The 14433-nt window shown below is 48.1% G+C and overlaps 1 protein-coding gene across 7 annotated transcripts in view; it reads left to right on the forward strand.

The window, feature by feature from the left end:
• The window catches only part of LOC147099514 (oxysterols receptor LXR-beta-like), a 51857-nt gene that overhangs the window by 14589 nt on the left and 22835 nt on the right, over positions 1-14433 (forward strand). For 4 of the 7 annotated variants that reach the window (XM_085969726.1, XM_085969730.1, XM_085969731.1 and 1 more), the window contains exons 3-5: positions 8048-8237; positions 10120-10209; positions 12349-12492. In XM_085969726.1, coding sequence (XP_085825852.1) covers positions 10170-10209; positions 12349-12492 — 184 coding nt within the window. In that variant the 5' untranslated portion in view covers positions 8048-8237; positions 10120-10169. Of the gene's footprint in view, positions 1-6807; positions 7021-8047; positions 8238-10119; positions 10210-12348; positions 12493-14433 lie in introns of those variants that run through there. The other 3 variants (XM_085969727.1, XM_085969728.1, XM_085969729.1) reach the window with 3 other exon arrangements.

A 14433-nucleotide genomic window follows, 5' to 3' on the forward strand; every position in this document is an offset into this window, starting at 1 on the left:
GCTGGTGCTGGTGTTGTCGTTGGTGTTGCTGGTGTTGTTGTTGGTGTTGGTGTTGGCGTTGTTGGTGTTGTTGCTGGTGTTGTTGCTGGTGTTGTTGTTGGTGTTGCTGGTGTTGTTGCTGGTGTTGTTGTTGGTGTTGCTGGTGTTGTTGGTGTTGTTGTTGCTGGTGTTGTTGCTGGTGTTGGTGTTGTTGTTGCTGGTGTTGGTGTTGCTGGTGTTGGTGTTGCTGGTGTTGTTGTTGTTGCTGGTGTTGCTGGTGTTGTTGCTGGTGTTGTTGTTGTTGTTGGTGTTGTTGTTGGTGTTGTTGTTGGTGTTGCTGGTGTTGGTGGTGTTGCTGGTGTTGTTGGTGTTGGTGTTGTTGCTGGTGTTGTTGGTGTTGTTGTTGCTGGTGTTGGTGTTGTTGTTGTTGTTGGCGTTGTTGCTGTTGGTGTTGCTGGTGTTGGTGTTGTTGCTGGTGCTGGTGTTGTCGGTGTTGCTGGTGTTGTTGCTGGTGTTGGTGTTGCTGGTGGTGTTGTTGTTGCTGGTGTTGTTGCTGGTGTTGGTGTTGTTGTTGGTGGTGTGGCTGGTGTTGTTGCTGGTGTCGGTGTTGCTGGTGTTGTTGTTGTTGCTGGTGTTGTTGGTGTTGCTGGTGTTGTTGTTGGTGTTGTTGTTGCTGGTGTTGTTGTTGCTGGTGTTGTTGTTGCTGGTGTTGGTGTTGTTGTTGTTGGTGTTGCTGGTGTTGTTGCTGGTGTTGCTGGTGCTGGTGTTGTCGTTGGTGTTGTTGCTGGTGTTGTTGGTGTTGTTGGTGTTGGTGTTGATGGTGTTGTTGCTGGTGTTGTTGCTGGTGTTGGTGTTGTTGTTGTTGGTGTTGCTGGTGTTGTTGTTGCTGGTGTTGTTGTTGCTGGTGTTGGTGTTGCTGGTGTTGTTGCTGGTGTTGTTGTTGCTGGTGTTGCTGGTGTTGTTGCTGGTGTTGCTGGTGCTGGTGTTGTCGTTGGTGTTGTTGCTGGTGTTGTTGTTGGTGTTGTTGGTGTTGGTGTTGATGGTGTTGTTGTTGCTGGTGTTGCTGTTGTTGTTGTTGGTGTTGCTGGTGTTGTTGCTGGTGTTGGTGTTGCTGGTGTTGGTGTTGCTGGTGTTGTTGTTGCTGGTGTTGCTGGTGTTGTTGTTGCTGGTGTTGTTGGTGTTGGTGTTGCTGGTGTTGTTGCTGGTGTTGGTGTTGTTGTTGGTGCTGTTGTTGTTGCTGGTGTTGTTGCTGGTGTTGGTGTTGTTGGTGTTGTTGTTGCTGGTGTTGGTGTTGTTGTTGCTGGTGTTGTTGTTGCTGGTGTTGTTGCTGGTGTTGTTGTTGCTGTTGCTGGTGTTGTTGCTGGTGTTGTTGGTGTTGCTGGTGTTGTTGCTGGTGTTGGTGTTGTTGGTGGTGTGGCTGGTGTTGCTGGTGTCGGTGTTGCTGGTGTTGTTGTTGTTGCTGGTGTTGTTGGTGTTGCTGGTGTTGTTGGTGTTGTTGTTGCTGGTGTTGTTGTTGCTGGTGTTGGTGTTGTTGGTGTTGCTGGTGTTGTTGCTGGTGTTGCTGGTGCTGGTGTTGTCGTTGGTGTTGTTGCTGGTGTTGTTGTTGGTGTTGTTGGTGTTGGTGTTGATGGTGTTGTTGTTGTTGCTGGTGTTGTTGCTGGTGTTGGTGTTGTTGTTGGTGTTGCTGGTGTTGTTGCTGGTGTTGGTGTTGCTGGTGTTGTTGCTGGTGTTGTCGTTGGTGTTGTTGCTGGTGTTGTTGGTGTTGTTGGTGTTGGTGTTGATGGTGTTGTTGCTGGTGTTGTTGCTGGTGTTGCTGTTGTTGTTGTTGGTGTTGCTGGTGTTGTTGTTGCTGGTGTTGTTGTTGCTGGTGTTGGTGTTGCTGGTGTTGGTGTTGCTGGTGTTGTTGTTGCTGGTGTTGCTGGTGTTGTTGCTGGTGTTGTTGGTGTTGGTGTTGCTGGTGTTGTTGCTGGTGTTGGTGTTGTTGTTGGTGCTGTTGTTGTTGCTGGTGTTGTTGCTGGTGTTGGTGTTGTTGGTGTTGTTGTTGCTGGTGTTGGTGTTGTTGTTGCTGGTGTTGTAGTTGCTGGTGTTGTTGCTGTTATTGCTGGTGTTGTTGCTGGTGTTGTTGTTGCTGTTGTTGCTGGTGTTGTTGTTGCTGGTGTTGTTGCTGGTGTTGTTGGTGTTGTTGCTGGTGTTGTTGCTGGTGTTGTTGTTGCTGTTGTTCCTGGTGTTGTTGCTGGTGTTGTTGCTGGTGTTGTTGGTGTTGCTGGTGTTGTTGTTGCTGCTGTTGGTGTTGTTGGTGGTGTTGTTGTTGTTGCTGGTGTTGTTGTTGGTGTTGCTGGTGTTGTTTTTTTGGTGTTGTTGTTGCTGGTGTTGTTGTTGCTGGTGTTATTGTTGTTGCTGGTGTTGGTGTTGTTGTTGTTGGTGTTGCTGGTGTTGTTGCTGGTGTTGCTGGTGCTGGTGTTGTCGTTGGTGTTGCTGGTGTTGTTGGTGTTGGTGTTGGCGTTGTTGGTGTTGTTGTTGTTGCTGGTGTTGTTGCTGGTGTTGTTGTTGGTGTTGCTGGTGTTGTTGCTGGTGTTGTTGTTGGTGTTGCTGGTGTTGTTGGTGTTGTTGTTGCTGGTGTTGTTGCTGGTGTTGGTGTTGTTGTTGCTGGTGTTGGTGTTGCTGGTGTTGGTGTTGCTGGTGTTGTTGTTGTTGCTGGTGTTGCTGGTGTTGTTGCTGGTGTTGTTGTTGTTGTTGGTGTTGTTGTTGGTGTTGTTGTTGGTGTTGCTGGTGTTGGTGGTGTTGCTGGTGTTGTTGGTGTTGGTGTTGTTGCTGGTGTTGTTGGTGTTGTTGTTGCTGGTGTTGGTGTTGTTGTTGTTGTTGGCGTTGTTGCTGTTGGTGTTGCTGGTGTTGGTGTTGTTGCTGGTGCTGGTGTTGTCGGTGTTGCTGGTGTTGTTGCTGGTGTTGGTGTTGCTGGTGGTGTTGTTGTTGCTGGTGTTGTTGCTGGTGTTGGTGTTGTTGTTGGTGGTGTGGCTGGTGTTGTTGCTGGTGTCGGTGTTGCTGGTGTTGTTGTTGTTGCTGGTGTTGTTGGTGTTGCTGGTGTTGTTGTTGGTGTTGTTGTTGCTGGTGTTGTTGTTGCTGGTGTTGTTGTTGCTGGTGTTGGTGTTGTTGTTGTTGGTGTTGCTGGTGTTGTTGCTGGTGTTGCTGGTGCTGGTGTTGTCGTTGGTGTTGTTGCTGGTGTTGTTGGTGTTGTTGGTGTTGGTGTTGATGGTGTTGTTGCTGGTGTTGTTGCTGGTGTTGGTGTTGTTGTTGTTGGTGTTGCTGGTGTTGTTGTTGCTGGTGTTGTTGTTGCTGGTGTTGGTGTTGCTGGTGTTGTTGCTGGTGTTGTTGTTGTTGCTGGTGTTGCTGGTGTTGTTGTTGCTGGTGTTGCTGGTGCTGGTGTTGTCGTTGGTGTTGTTGCTGGTGTTGTTGGTGTTGTTGGTGTTGGTGTTGATGGTGTTGTTGTTGCTGGTGTTGCTGGTGTTGCTGTTGTTGTTGTTGGTGTTGCTGGTGTTGTTGCTGGTGTTGGTGTTGCTGGTGTTGGTGTTGCTGGTGTTGTTGTTGCTGGTGTTGCTGGTGTTGTTGTTGCTGGTGTTGTTGGTGTTGGTGTTGCTGGTGTTGTTGCTGGTGTTGGTGTTGTTGTTGGTGCTGTTGTTGTTGCTGGTGTTGTTGCTGGTGTTGGTGTTGTTGGTGTTGTTGCTGGTGTTGGTGTTGTTGTTGCTGGTGTTGTTGTTGCTGGTGTTGTTGCTGGTGTTGTTGTTGCTGTTGTTGCTGGTGTTGTTGCTGGTGTTGTTGGTGTTGCTGGTGTTGTTGCTGGTGTTGTTGTTGCTGTTGTTCCTGGTGTTGTTGCTGGTGCTGTTGTTGCTGGTGTTGTTGCTGGTGTTGTTGGTGTTGCTGGTGTTGTTGTTGTTGGTGTTGTTGGTGGTGTTGTTGTTGTTGCTGGTGTTGTTGGTGTTGCTGGTGTTGTTGTTGTTGGTGTTGTTGCTGGTGTTGTTGTTGCTGGTGTTGGTGTTGTTGTTGGTGGTGTTGCTGGTGTTGTTGCTGGTGTTGCTGGTGCTGGTGTTGTCGTTGGTGTTGCTGGTGTTGTTGGTGTTGTTGGTGTTGGCGTTGTTGGTGTTGTTGTTGTTGCTGGTGTTGTTGGTGTTGCTGGTGTTGTTGTTGTTGGTGTTGTTGCTGGTGTTGTTGTTGCTGGTGTTGGTGTTGTTGTTGGTGGTGTTGCTGGTGTTGTTGCTGGTGTTGCTGGTGCTGGTGTTGTCGTTGGTGTTGCTGGTGTTGTTGTTGGTGTTGTTGGTGTTGGTGTTGGCGTTGTTGGTGTTGTTGTTGCTGGTGTTGTTGCTGGTGTTGTTGGTGTTGCTGGTGTTGTTGCTGGTGTTGCTGGTGTTGTTGGTGTTGTTGTTGCTGGTGTTGTTGCTGGTGTTGGTGTTGTTGTTGCTGGTGTTGGTGTTGCTGGTGTTGGTGTTGCTGGTGTTGTTGTTGCTGGTGTTGCTGGTGTTGTTGTTGTTGCTGGTGTTGGTGTTGCTGGTGTTGTTGCTGGTGTTGTTGGTGTTGTTGTTGTTGCTGTTGCTGGTGTTGGTGTTGTTGCTGGTGTTGTTGTTGCTGGTGTTGTTGCTGGTGTTGTTGCTGGTGTTGCTGGTGTTGCTGGTGTTGTTGCTGGTGTTGTTGCTGCTGTTGGTGTTGTTGTTGCTGGTGTTGGTGTTGTTGGTGCTGGTGTTGTTGCTGGTGTTGTTGTTGCTGGTGTTGGTGTTGTTGTTGGTGGTGTTGCTGGTGTTGTTGTTGTTGCTGGTGTTGTTGGTGTTGCTGGTGTTGGTGTTGTTGTTGCTGGTGTTGTTGCTGTTGTTGCTGGTGTTGTTGGTGCTGGTGTTGTCGTTGGTGTTGCTGGTGTTGTTGTTGGTGTTGGCGTTGTTGGTGTTGTTGTTGTTGCTGTTGCTGGTGTTGGTGTTGTTGCTGGTGTTGTTGCTGGTGTTGTTGTTGGTGTTGCTGGTGTTGTTGCTGGTGTTGTTGGTGTTGCTGGTGTTGTTGGTGTTGTTGTTGCTGGTGTTGTTGCTGGTGTTGGTGTTGTTGGTGTTGTTGTTGCTGTTGTTGGTGTTGCTGGTGTTGTTGGTGTTGTTGTTGCTGGTGTTGTTGCTGGTGTTGGTGTTGTTGGTGTTGTTGTTGCTGTTGCTGGTGTTGGTGTTGTTGCTGGTGTTGTTGTTGCTGGTGTTGTTGCTGGTGTTGTTGTTGCTGGTGTTGTTGTTGCTGTTGTTGCTGGTGTTGCTGGTGTTGTTGTTGGTGTTGTTGTTGTTGCTGTTGCTGGTGTTGGTGTTGTTGCTGGTGTTGTTGGTGTTGGCGTTGTTGGTGTTGTTGTTGTTGCTGGTGTTGTTGCTGGTGTTGTTGTTGGTGTTGCTGGTGTTGTTGGTGTTGTTGTTGCTGGTGTTGGTGTTGTTGGTGTTGTTGTTGTTGCTGTTGCTGGTGTTGGTGTTGTTGCTGGTGTTGTTGCTGGTGTTGTTGTTGCTGTTGTTGGTGTTGTTGTTGCTGGTGTTGTTGTTGCTGGTGTTGGTGTTGTTGTTGGTGTTGCTGGTGTTGTTGTTGTTGCTGGTGTTGCTGGTGTTGTTGGTGTTGCTGGTGTTGGTGTTGTTGTTGCTGGTGTTGTTGCTGTTGTTGCTGGTGTTGGTGCTGGTGTTGTCGTTGGTGTTGCTGGTGTTGTTGGTGTTGGCGTTGTTGGTGTTGTTGTTGTTGCTGGTGTTGTTGCTGGTGTTGTTGGTGCTGCTGCTGGTGTTGTTGTTGGTGTTGCTGGTGTTGTTGGTGTTGTTGTTGCTGGTGTTGTTGCTGGTGTTGGTGTTGTTGTTGCTGGTGTTGCTGGTGTTGTTGTTGTTGCTGGTGTTGTTGTTGTTGCTGGTGTTGTTGGTGTTGCTGGTGTTGCTGGTGTTGGTGTTGTTGCTGGTGTTGTTGCTGGTGTTGTTGTTGCTGGTGTTGTTGTTGCTGTTGTTGCTGGTGTTGTTGGTGTTGCTGGTGTTGTTGTTGCTGGTGTTGTTGCTGCTGTTGGTGTTGTTGGTGGTGGTGTTGTTGCTGGTGTTGGTGTTGTTGGTGCTGGTGTTGTTGCTGGTGTTGGTGTTGTTGGTGGTGGTGTTGTTGTTGCTGGTGTTGGTGTTGTTGGTGCTGGTGTTGTTGCTGGTGTTGTTGTTGCTGGTGTTGGTGTTGTTGTTGGTGGTGTTGCTGGTGTTGTTGTTGCTGGTGTTGTTGGTGTTGCTGGTGTTGGTGTTGTTGCTGGTGTTGTTGCTGTTGTTGCTGGTGTTGTTGGTGTTGTTGTTGTTGCTGGTGTTGGTGTTGTTGCTGGTGTTGTTGTTGTTGCTGGTGTTGCTGTTGTTGTTGGTGGTGGTGGTGGTGGTGTTGTTGTTGTTGCTGGTGTTGCTGCTGGTGGTGTTGTTGTTGTTGTTGGTGGTGTTGTTGTTGTCTCTGTCTCTGGTTTGAGCCCCGAACAAAGATGGCACCCCAATGTCGCAACACGCAGCGGGGCAAAGACCATCCAGCAAGTCTTAATTGGGGGGGGAGGAAATATAAAATTACCACCAAATATTGAATACAAATTGTATTAGTCTGATGTGAGGTATCTACTTTTTTAAAAATCGGTGGATTTTAAAAATAAATTATATTAACTTGCTCACTTCCGCCGGATGTTGTGTCAAACAACCCCACCCCCAACCCCGCCCGCGTCAACCTAGTTTGATGGGGACCGAGATGATTGACGGGAGGGCCGACCAAAGGGGAGCGGTGGCCGGGGGCGGGCGGACCAATGGGCGGCGGCTGCGGGCCGGAGGCGGGGCTGCGGGGCCAGCGCGGAGTTAGGTTGTGGCGGCGTCTGCCTGAAGTTGTCAAAAGCTGCAGAGGGTCAGCAACAAGAGGAGAGGGGAAAGTTCCCAGGGAGGGATGGCAATAAAATAAAAACCACACACAGGCCGGTAAGGAATGCTTAATGGGCTCTGCTCCGCGGCGATATTTAAAGAGGGTATTTTGTGTGTGTTTCTGTTTAAATGCTGCATTGTTTAGGTGAGTAAAGAGGGGGAATTGTCTTTATTTCCTATTTATTTGAGGCCCAAATGTGGATCCTTTCTACATCAGATTGTGTTTATTTCATATTTATCTGCATCAGATTCTGTTTATTTCATATTTATCTGCATCAGATTCTGTTTATCATATTTATCTGCATCAGATTGTGTTTATTTCATATTTATCTGCATCAGATTCTGTTTATATCATATTTATCTGCATCAGATTGTGTTTTATTTCATATTTATCTGCATCAGATTGTGTTTATTTCATATTTATCTGCATCAGATTGTGTTTATTTCATATTTATCTGCATCAGATTGTGTTTATTTCATATTTATCTGAGGCCTCTCTGTATCACACTGCCCACACTCAGTGACTTTAAAACCCCCCCCTCTCGAACCTCTGGCTTGCCTAACACCATCCTAAAAGAGGGTGCCTTAATTCAAGGATCCAGAATGATTTGCTTTGTGGATTTAAGGATCTGATCTTTGCTCAGTTGGTAGCACCCTGAGTCAGAAGGTTGTGGGTTCGAGGCCCACTCCAGAGACAAAAATCGAATCCGAAACTCCCAGTGCCGTGCTGAGGGGGTGTTGCACTGTCGGAGGTGCCGTCTTTCAGACGTTAAACCGAGGCCCCGTCTGCCCTCTCAGGTGGACGTAAAAGATCCCGCGGCCACTATTTCGACGAAGAGCAGGGGGAGTTCTTCCCCGGTGTCCTGGGGCCAATATTTATCCCTCAACCAACATCACATAAAAACAGTTTATCTGGTCGTTATCACATTGCTGTTTGTGGGAGCTTGCTGTGCGCAAATTGGCTGCCACGTTTCCTACATTACAACAGTGACTCCACTTCAAAAAGTACTTCATTGGCTGTAAAGTACTTTGGGACGTCCGGTGGTCGTGAAAAGCGCTGGAGAAATGCAAGACTTTCTTTCTTTCTCCTCTCATCCTTCCTGCATGTTAGTTGTGGCTTGTGAGTTTCTTTTATGCGAGTTATTCCATCCGACTAACTTGTGTTGTTTCAGGGCGGACAGCAAACACGAACTCTCCAACTCGACACAAACTCAGGGCCCCCCTCCTCTCGAGCACTTTGGAGAGAGGAGGAATAAGGGGGAGAAAAACCCCGCAAGATTTTGCCCAGCTGGACTGAGAGGAGCAGGAACAATGAAGCTTTGAACACTGGGAGCCCAGTGGTGGCGAGGTGTGCTAATGCAGGTATGTTACGGGTGCGGTAGCATAGTGGTAATGTTACTGGACTGGTAACCCAGAGGCCTGGATTAATGATCCGGAGAAATAACTTCAAATCCCACCATGGCAGCTGGGGAATTTAAATTCAGTTAAGTAAATAAATCTGGAATAAAAAGCTAGTATCAGTAATGGTGACCATGAAACTACCGGATTGTTGTAAAAACCCATCTGGTTCACTAATGCCCTTTAGGGAAGGAAATCTATCGTCCTTACCCAGTCTGGCCTATATATGACTCCAGACCCACCGCAATGTGGTTGACTCTTAACTGCTCTCTGAAATGGCCTAGCGAGCCACTCAGTTGTACCAAACCGCTGCAAAGAAGTACACACGGACTGCAGCAGTTCAAGAAGGGCAATTAGGGATGGGCAATAAACGCTGGTCTTGCCAGTGACGTCCACATCCCATGAACGAATAAAAAAAAACATGATATAGGCTCGTTACTATTATAATAATATTATAATAATAGCTAGGATTTCATGGTGTCAGTCGGTAGCACTCTTGCCTCTGAGACAGAAGGTTGTGACCTTCAAGGCTTAAGTCCCACTCCAGTTCTGAAGTAGCAATGTCTGCCACTTCTTGCTCGTTTCTATTGCGTGAATCCCACCCGTTCGTAGCCAGGATTTCTTTGACAGTGACGTAAGAAAACTACTAGGCACTTGGTCTAAGCGTTAAACAAGGCTTTAATCAACTGTTTTACAACATGGAGGTCTAGTTGTGTCCTCACTAGTTCCTGTTAAGAATGCCCTGCGCAAGCTGGGCCCGTGCCCGAGTATTTATACTCTTCCCTGGACAGCGCCACCCGTAGGCCGCTCAGTATTATTTCATAAGTTTTTTTCATGAATGACTGATTCATGTCAGACATTATCTCCCAAACCCGTGACCTCTACCACCTAGAAGGACAAGGGTAGCAGGCGTATGGGAACACCACCAGCTCCCAAGTTCTCCTCCACCCTGACTTGGAAATATATTGGCCGTTCCTTCATCGTCGCTGGGGTAAATCCTGGAACTCCCTCCCTAACAGCGCTGTGGGAGTACCTTCACCACACGGACTGCAGCGGTTCAAGAAGGCGACTCACCGCCACCTTCTCAAGGGGCAATTAGGGATGGGCAATAAATGCCGGCCTTGCCCACGTCCCATGAATGAATTTAAAAAAAGGACTGGACACTTCATTGGCCGAGTCTTGGATCTTGAGGTAGTGAGAGAGAAAAGGGGAAGGGAGAAAATGCACTTTGTCTGCACCTCCCACCCCCGGTCATGTCCTCTGCTGGTTTCCTGTAGAACGGCTTTGCTGGAGATTGGCCAAGAGCCTCGAGTTCAGGTGTTTCCACTCTTTTGCAGGAACAGTGGCCTGTGGACACCCGTTGGTGCCTTATAACAGGGCTCAGTCCCCCTGGTTCAGGAAGGGTAAAAACAGCCAGGGTTCCTGCTTCTGGCCGCTATACACCAACCCCTGCCAGAAGTGTGTGTTTCTGGGGTGGGGGGGGGGTTATTGAGTGCCAACGAAAGCCAGGTCCTGCTATTATGCCCTCCGATACGGAGTAGCCTGTTGACACTCATTGTCTAGACTCATCCGTGTAAAATGGCCACTGGGGAGTCGTACCGTAGCTGACCGGACCTGAAAATCCAGCCGAGGAGGTGAAAGAATAGCATCTAGACACAAAAGGCATCAATGGGTATGGGGAGAGAGCGGGAATATGGTATTGAGATAGAGGATCAGCCATGATCATATTGAATGGCGGGGCAGGCTCGAAGGGTCGAATGGCCTACACCTGCTCCTATTTTTCTATGTTTCTAAAGATCAAACTGCACTATTAACAATTTATACTTCTTTTCTTTATCTTTCCCAGCTTCTTTCTGGGTTTGTATTTTCACAATGCAGTGGAGCACGTGATGGAAGATGTCCTTCTCAGCTGTGAATGGCTTGGACGCTGGCCACGGTAAGTCCTTTTATAGGCTTATACACTGCACAGAAGGAGGCCATTCGGCCCATCGTGCCTGTGCCGGCTCTTTGAACGAGCTCTCCAATTAGTCCCGCTCCCCACCCCCGCTCTTTCCCCGTAGCCCTGCTAATCTTTTCCTTTTCAAGTATTTATCCAATTCCCTTTTGAAAGTTAGTATTGAATCTGCTTCCACCGCCCCTTTCAGGCAGTGCATTCCAGATCACAACAACTCGCTGTGTAAAAAAATTCTTCTCATCTCCCCCTCTGGTTCTTTTACCAATTATCTTCAATCTGTGTCCCCTGGTTACCGACCCTCCTGCCAGTGGAAATAGTTACTCCTTATTTAATCTATTATTTACTTCATAATTTTGAACACCTCTATATTAACTCTGCCCCTTCACCTTCTCTGCTCTAAGGAGAACCATCCCAGCTTCTCCAGTCTCTCCACATCACTGAAGTCCCTCATCCCTGGTACCATTCTGGTCAATCTCCTCTGCTCCCTCTCCAAGGCCTTTAGAAGAGCTTTATCTATAAGTACACTGACACAGGAGATACTTTTCACGTCGGCAGAAACTTGGCGTATAGTTGGTGGGTTTTGCGTCCGCTTAATCACTAAAACAGATGATCCGGTCGTTATCACATCGCTGTTTGTGGGAGCTTGCTGTGCGCAAATTGGCTGCCGTGTTTCCCACATTACAACAGTGACTACACTTCAAAAAGTACTTCATTGGCTGTAGAACGCTTTGGGACGTCCTGAGGTTAACCTGGCCACTGCTGACGTTGGTGAATGTTCCAGGGGTCATGGGGGGGGGTAACGTTAAAATTAGAGCCAGGCCGCTCGGGTGATGTCAGGAAGCACTTCTTCACACAAAGGGTGGTGGAAACCTGGAAAAAACTCTCCCTAAAAAAGCTGTTGAGGCTGGGGGGGTCAATTAAAAATGTCAAAACTGAGATTGATGGATTTTTGTTCGGCAAGGAGGGCCTAAGGGTTACGGAACCAAGGCGGGTAGATGGGAGTTAAGATACAGATCAACCGTCGTCTTATTGAAGGGCGGAACAGGCTCGAGGGGCTGAATGGCCTGTTCCCGTCAGCATAATTTGAATAATTCCCGTGGGTTCCCAGTGGTTCTTTGCGTGTGGTGGGGAGTCGATGTTGGGGCGGGGGGTTGCGGTGCGGGGATGGAAATGACTGCCACAGGCACTCAATGGAACCTCCATGCCTTGGAAGGGATGCGGTGCAGATTCACCAGGATGGTACAAGTGCTTCGAGGGTTAAATTACGAAGACAAGTTGCATAAACGTGGCTTGTATTCCCTCGGGTTTAGGAGATTGAGGAGTGATCTGATCGAGGTGTTTAAAGGATTCGATAGGGTAGATACGGAGAAACGATTTCCTCTGGTGGGGGCAGTCCAGAACAAGGGGACACAATCTTAAAATTAGAGCCAGGCCGTTCAGGAGTGAAATCAGGAAGCATTTTTTAATTTAAAGGGCCAGAAATTTGATATTCGCTCCCCCAAAGGCTGCGTATGCTGGGTCACTTGGAGCTGGAAAGACTGAGATCGATAGATTTTTGTTACGAAGGGATATGGAGCAAAGGTGGCAAAATGAAGTTGAGGTGAAGATCAGCCGTGATCTGATTTGAGTGGCGGAGCAGGCTCGAGGGGCTGAATGGCCTCCTCCTGTTCCGACAGATTTCGCTTTCAGATAAATTGTAACTCTTTGAATCTTCTCTTAGGCAGTCCCTCGGAACCGAGGATGACTTGCTTCCACACTAAAAATGAGTTCTCGGGTGACTGATGAGTCCAATGCGGGACCTACAGTCTCTGTCACAGGTGGGGCAGACGGTGGTTGAAGGGGGCAGGTGGGTGGGGTGCTTGGGTTGACGTGCGCTCCTTCTGCTGTTTGCGCTTGGCTTCCGCTTGCTCCCGGTGAAGAGACTCGAGGTGTTCGCCGCCTTCCCGGATGCCTCTCCGGGGAAGGCCAGCTCAAGGAGCAAGGCGGTGGTTACACCTTCTGGAGAGGAAAGGCAAACTATCTGAATATATAATTGTCAAGTTTCATTGACGGTGGTTAATTTTGATTTTGATCACTTCCCACCCCCCCCCCCCCCCCCCCCATATCCCATATTCTTTTCAGAAGATGACAAAGATGTCGCGGATCCTGTCACGGAGGACAGTGCAGACAGCGCACAGTATCATGTGAAGGAGGAGGAGCTGGAGGAGGGTGCTATCCACAACGGTTCATTCTCCACTGAGCCAGAATGCTCCCTAAATGTCAGCGGTAAGGTGCTTTTTTTAATATAAAGAAAGGAATTATTCTTTTGAAAAAGTTCAAATTTTCTGCCTTGACTGAACTGTGTGATCAAAAATATACTCGATCAGCATTGGTAGGAGTGACTACTTGCACAGTCCTTGTGGAGTCGAAGTCCCGTCTTCACACTGAGGACACCCTCCATGGGATGAGAGGGTTGTCCTGTGATGAGAGATTGAGTAGATTGGGCCTATACTCGCTGGAGTTTAGAAGAATGAGAGGTGATCTCATTGAAACATACAAGATTCTGAGGGTGGATTGACAGGGTAGATGTTGAGAGGTTGTTTCCCCCTTGCTGGAGAGTCTAGAACTAGTGGGCATAGCCTCAGGATAAGGGGTCGGCCATTTAAGACCGAGATGAGGAGGAATTTCTTCACTCGGGGTTGTGAATCTTTGGAATTCTCTGCCCCAGGTGAGTAAATACTCCTGCTCCTAATGAAATGCCTACTGTGCCAGGTCCTATGCTTTCTTTTAATTATTTGTTCACGAGATGCGTCCAGAGGGCTGTGAATGCTGAGTCTTTGAGTATATTCAAGGCTGAGATCGATAGATTTTTGGACTCTAGGGGAATCAAGGGATATGGAGATCGGGCGGTAAAGTGGGATTGAGGTCGATGATCAGCCATGATCTTATTGAATGGCGGAGCAGGCTCGAGGGGCCGAATGGCCGACTCCTGCTCTTATTTCTTATGTTTCCATCGTCTTATGTGACACTACCACCGTGCAAAATGGGATAGATTCAGAATGCATCCCGTGAACGAATAACTAAAAGAAAGCATAGGGCCTGGCACAGTAGGCGTTTCATTAGGAGCAGGAGTATTTACTCACCTGTTGCACAAGTAGCTCGGTGCACAGGGGGTTAAACGTACGTCAATCAATTTTCAAGGGTTTTTCTATTGACCCTCATAATCCCTCCTACTTTTACATAGAATTTTACAGCACCGAAACAGGCCATTCGGCCCAACAGGTCTACACACGAGCCTCCCCCGCCCCACCCCGCCCTGCCACCTTACTTTATCTAACCTTATCAGCCCTTTCGCCCTCATTTACTAGCTTCCCCCTTAAATGCCTCTCTGCTATTAGCCTCACGCACTCCCTGTGGTAGCGAGTTGCACATTCTCGCCACTTTTTGAGTAAAGAAACACGTCTATTGGATCTCTTCATAACCTTCTCGGTTCCATTGAAAAGATTCTCATAACTAAAGCCTCTGATTCCTGGTATCGTCTTAATAAATCTCATCTGCCCCTTCTCCGTGACCTCTTTCTCGAAAGCAAAATGCCCCAAAAAAACGAGCGCAGTCTTCTAACGGGCTTAACCAATGATTTGTGTATGTTACCTGTTTGCTTTCGGTGTTCCTCACCGTCCGCGGCCTCTTGCATTGTTCCACGGAAGCTCAGCGTAAGCTCGAGGAACAGCACCTCCTCTTCCAATTAGGCACTTTACAGCCTTCCGGACTCAATATCGAGTTCAACAACTTCAGATCATAACCTCGGCCCCTATTACATTTTTATATATTTTTTATCCACACTTTTGGTTTGTGCCTTTTCCTTTTTCTCTCTCCCACATGGCAGCTGTCTCTCACTCTGCCTGCACATTTCACACTTCATCTAGAGCCGTCTTTTGTCTCTTTACCTGTCCGATTACCATCTCGTCTCGTCTTGAATATCTCTTAACGTCTCTTCACCTCTCACTGACCTTCCCTTTTGTTCTTTCATCCCCTCCCCCATTTCCCAGCCCCCAAACTGGCCTTTTAATCTGTTTCATTGCCTGTCTTTTTTTCTCAGTTCTGACGAAGGGTTTCGACCTGAAACGTTGACTCTATTTCTCTCTCCACGGATGTTGCCCTGGCCTGCTGAGTTTTTCCAGCGTTTTCTGTTGTTATTTTGCTTTCAGTGTTTCCTGCCCTTGTTTA

This window comes from Somniosus microcephalus, chromosome 28 (genome assembly GCF_052327205.1).
Source record: "Somniosus microcephalus isolate GS21.2 chromosome 28, FLI_Smic_1.0, whole genome shotgun sequence".
In the NCBI taxonomy this organism is placed as follows: Eukaryota; Metazoa; Chordata; class Chondrichthyes; order Squaliformes; family Somniosidae; genus Somniosus; species Somniosus microcephalus.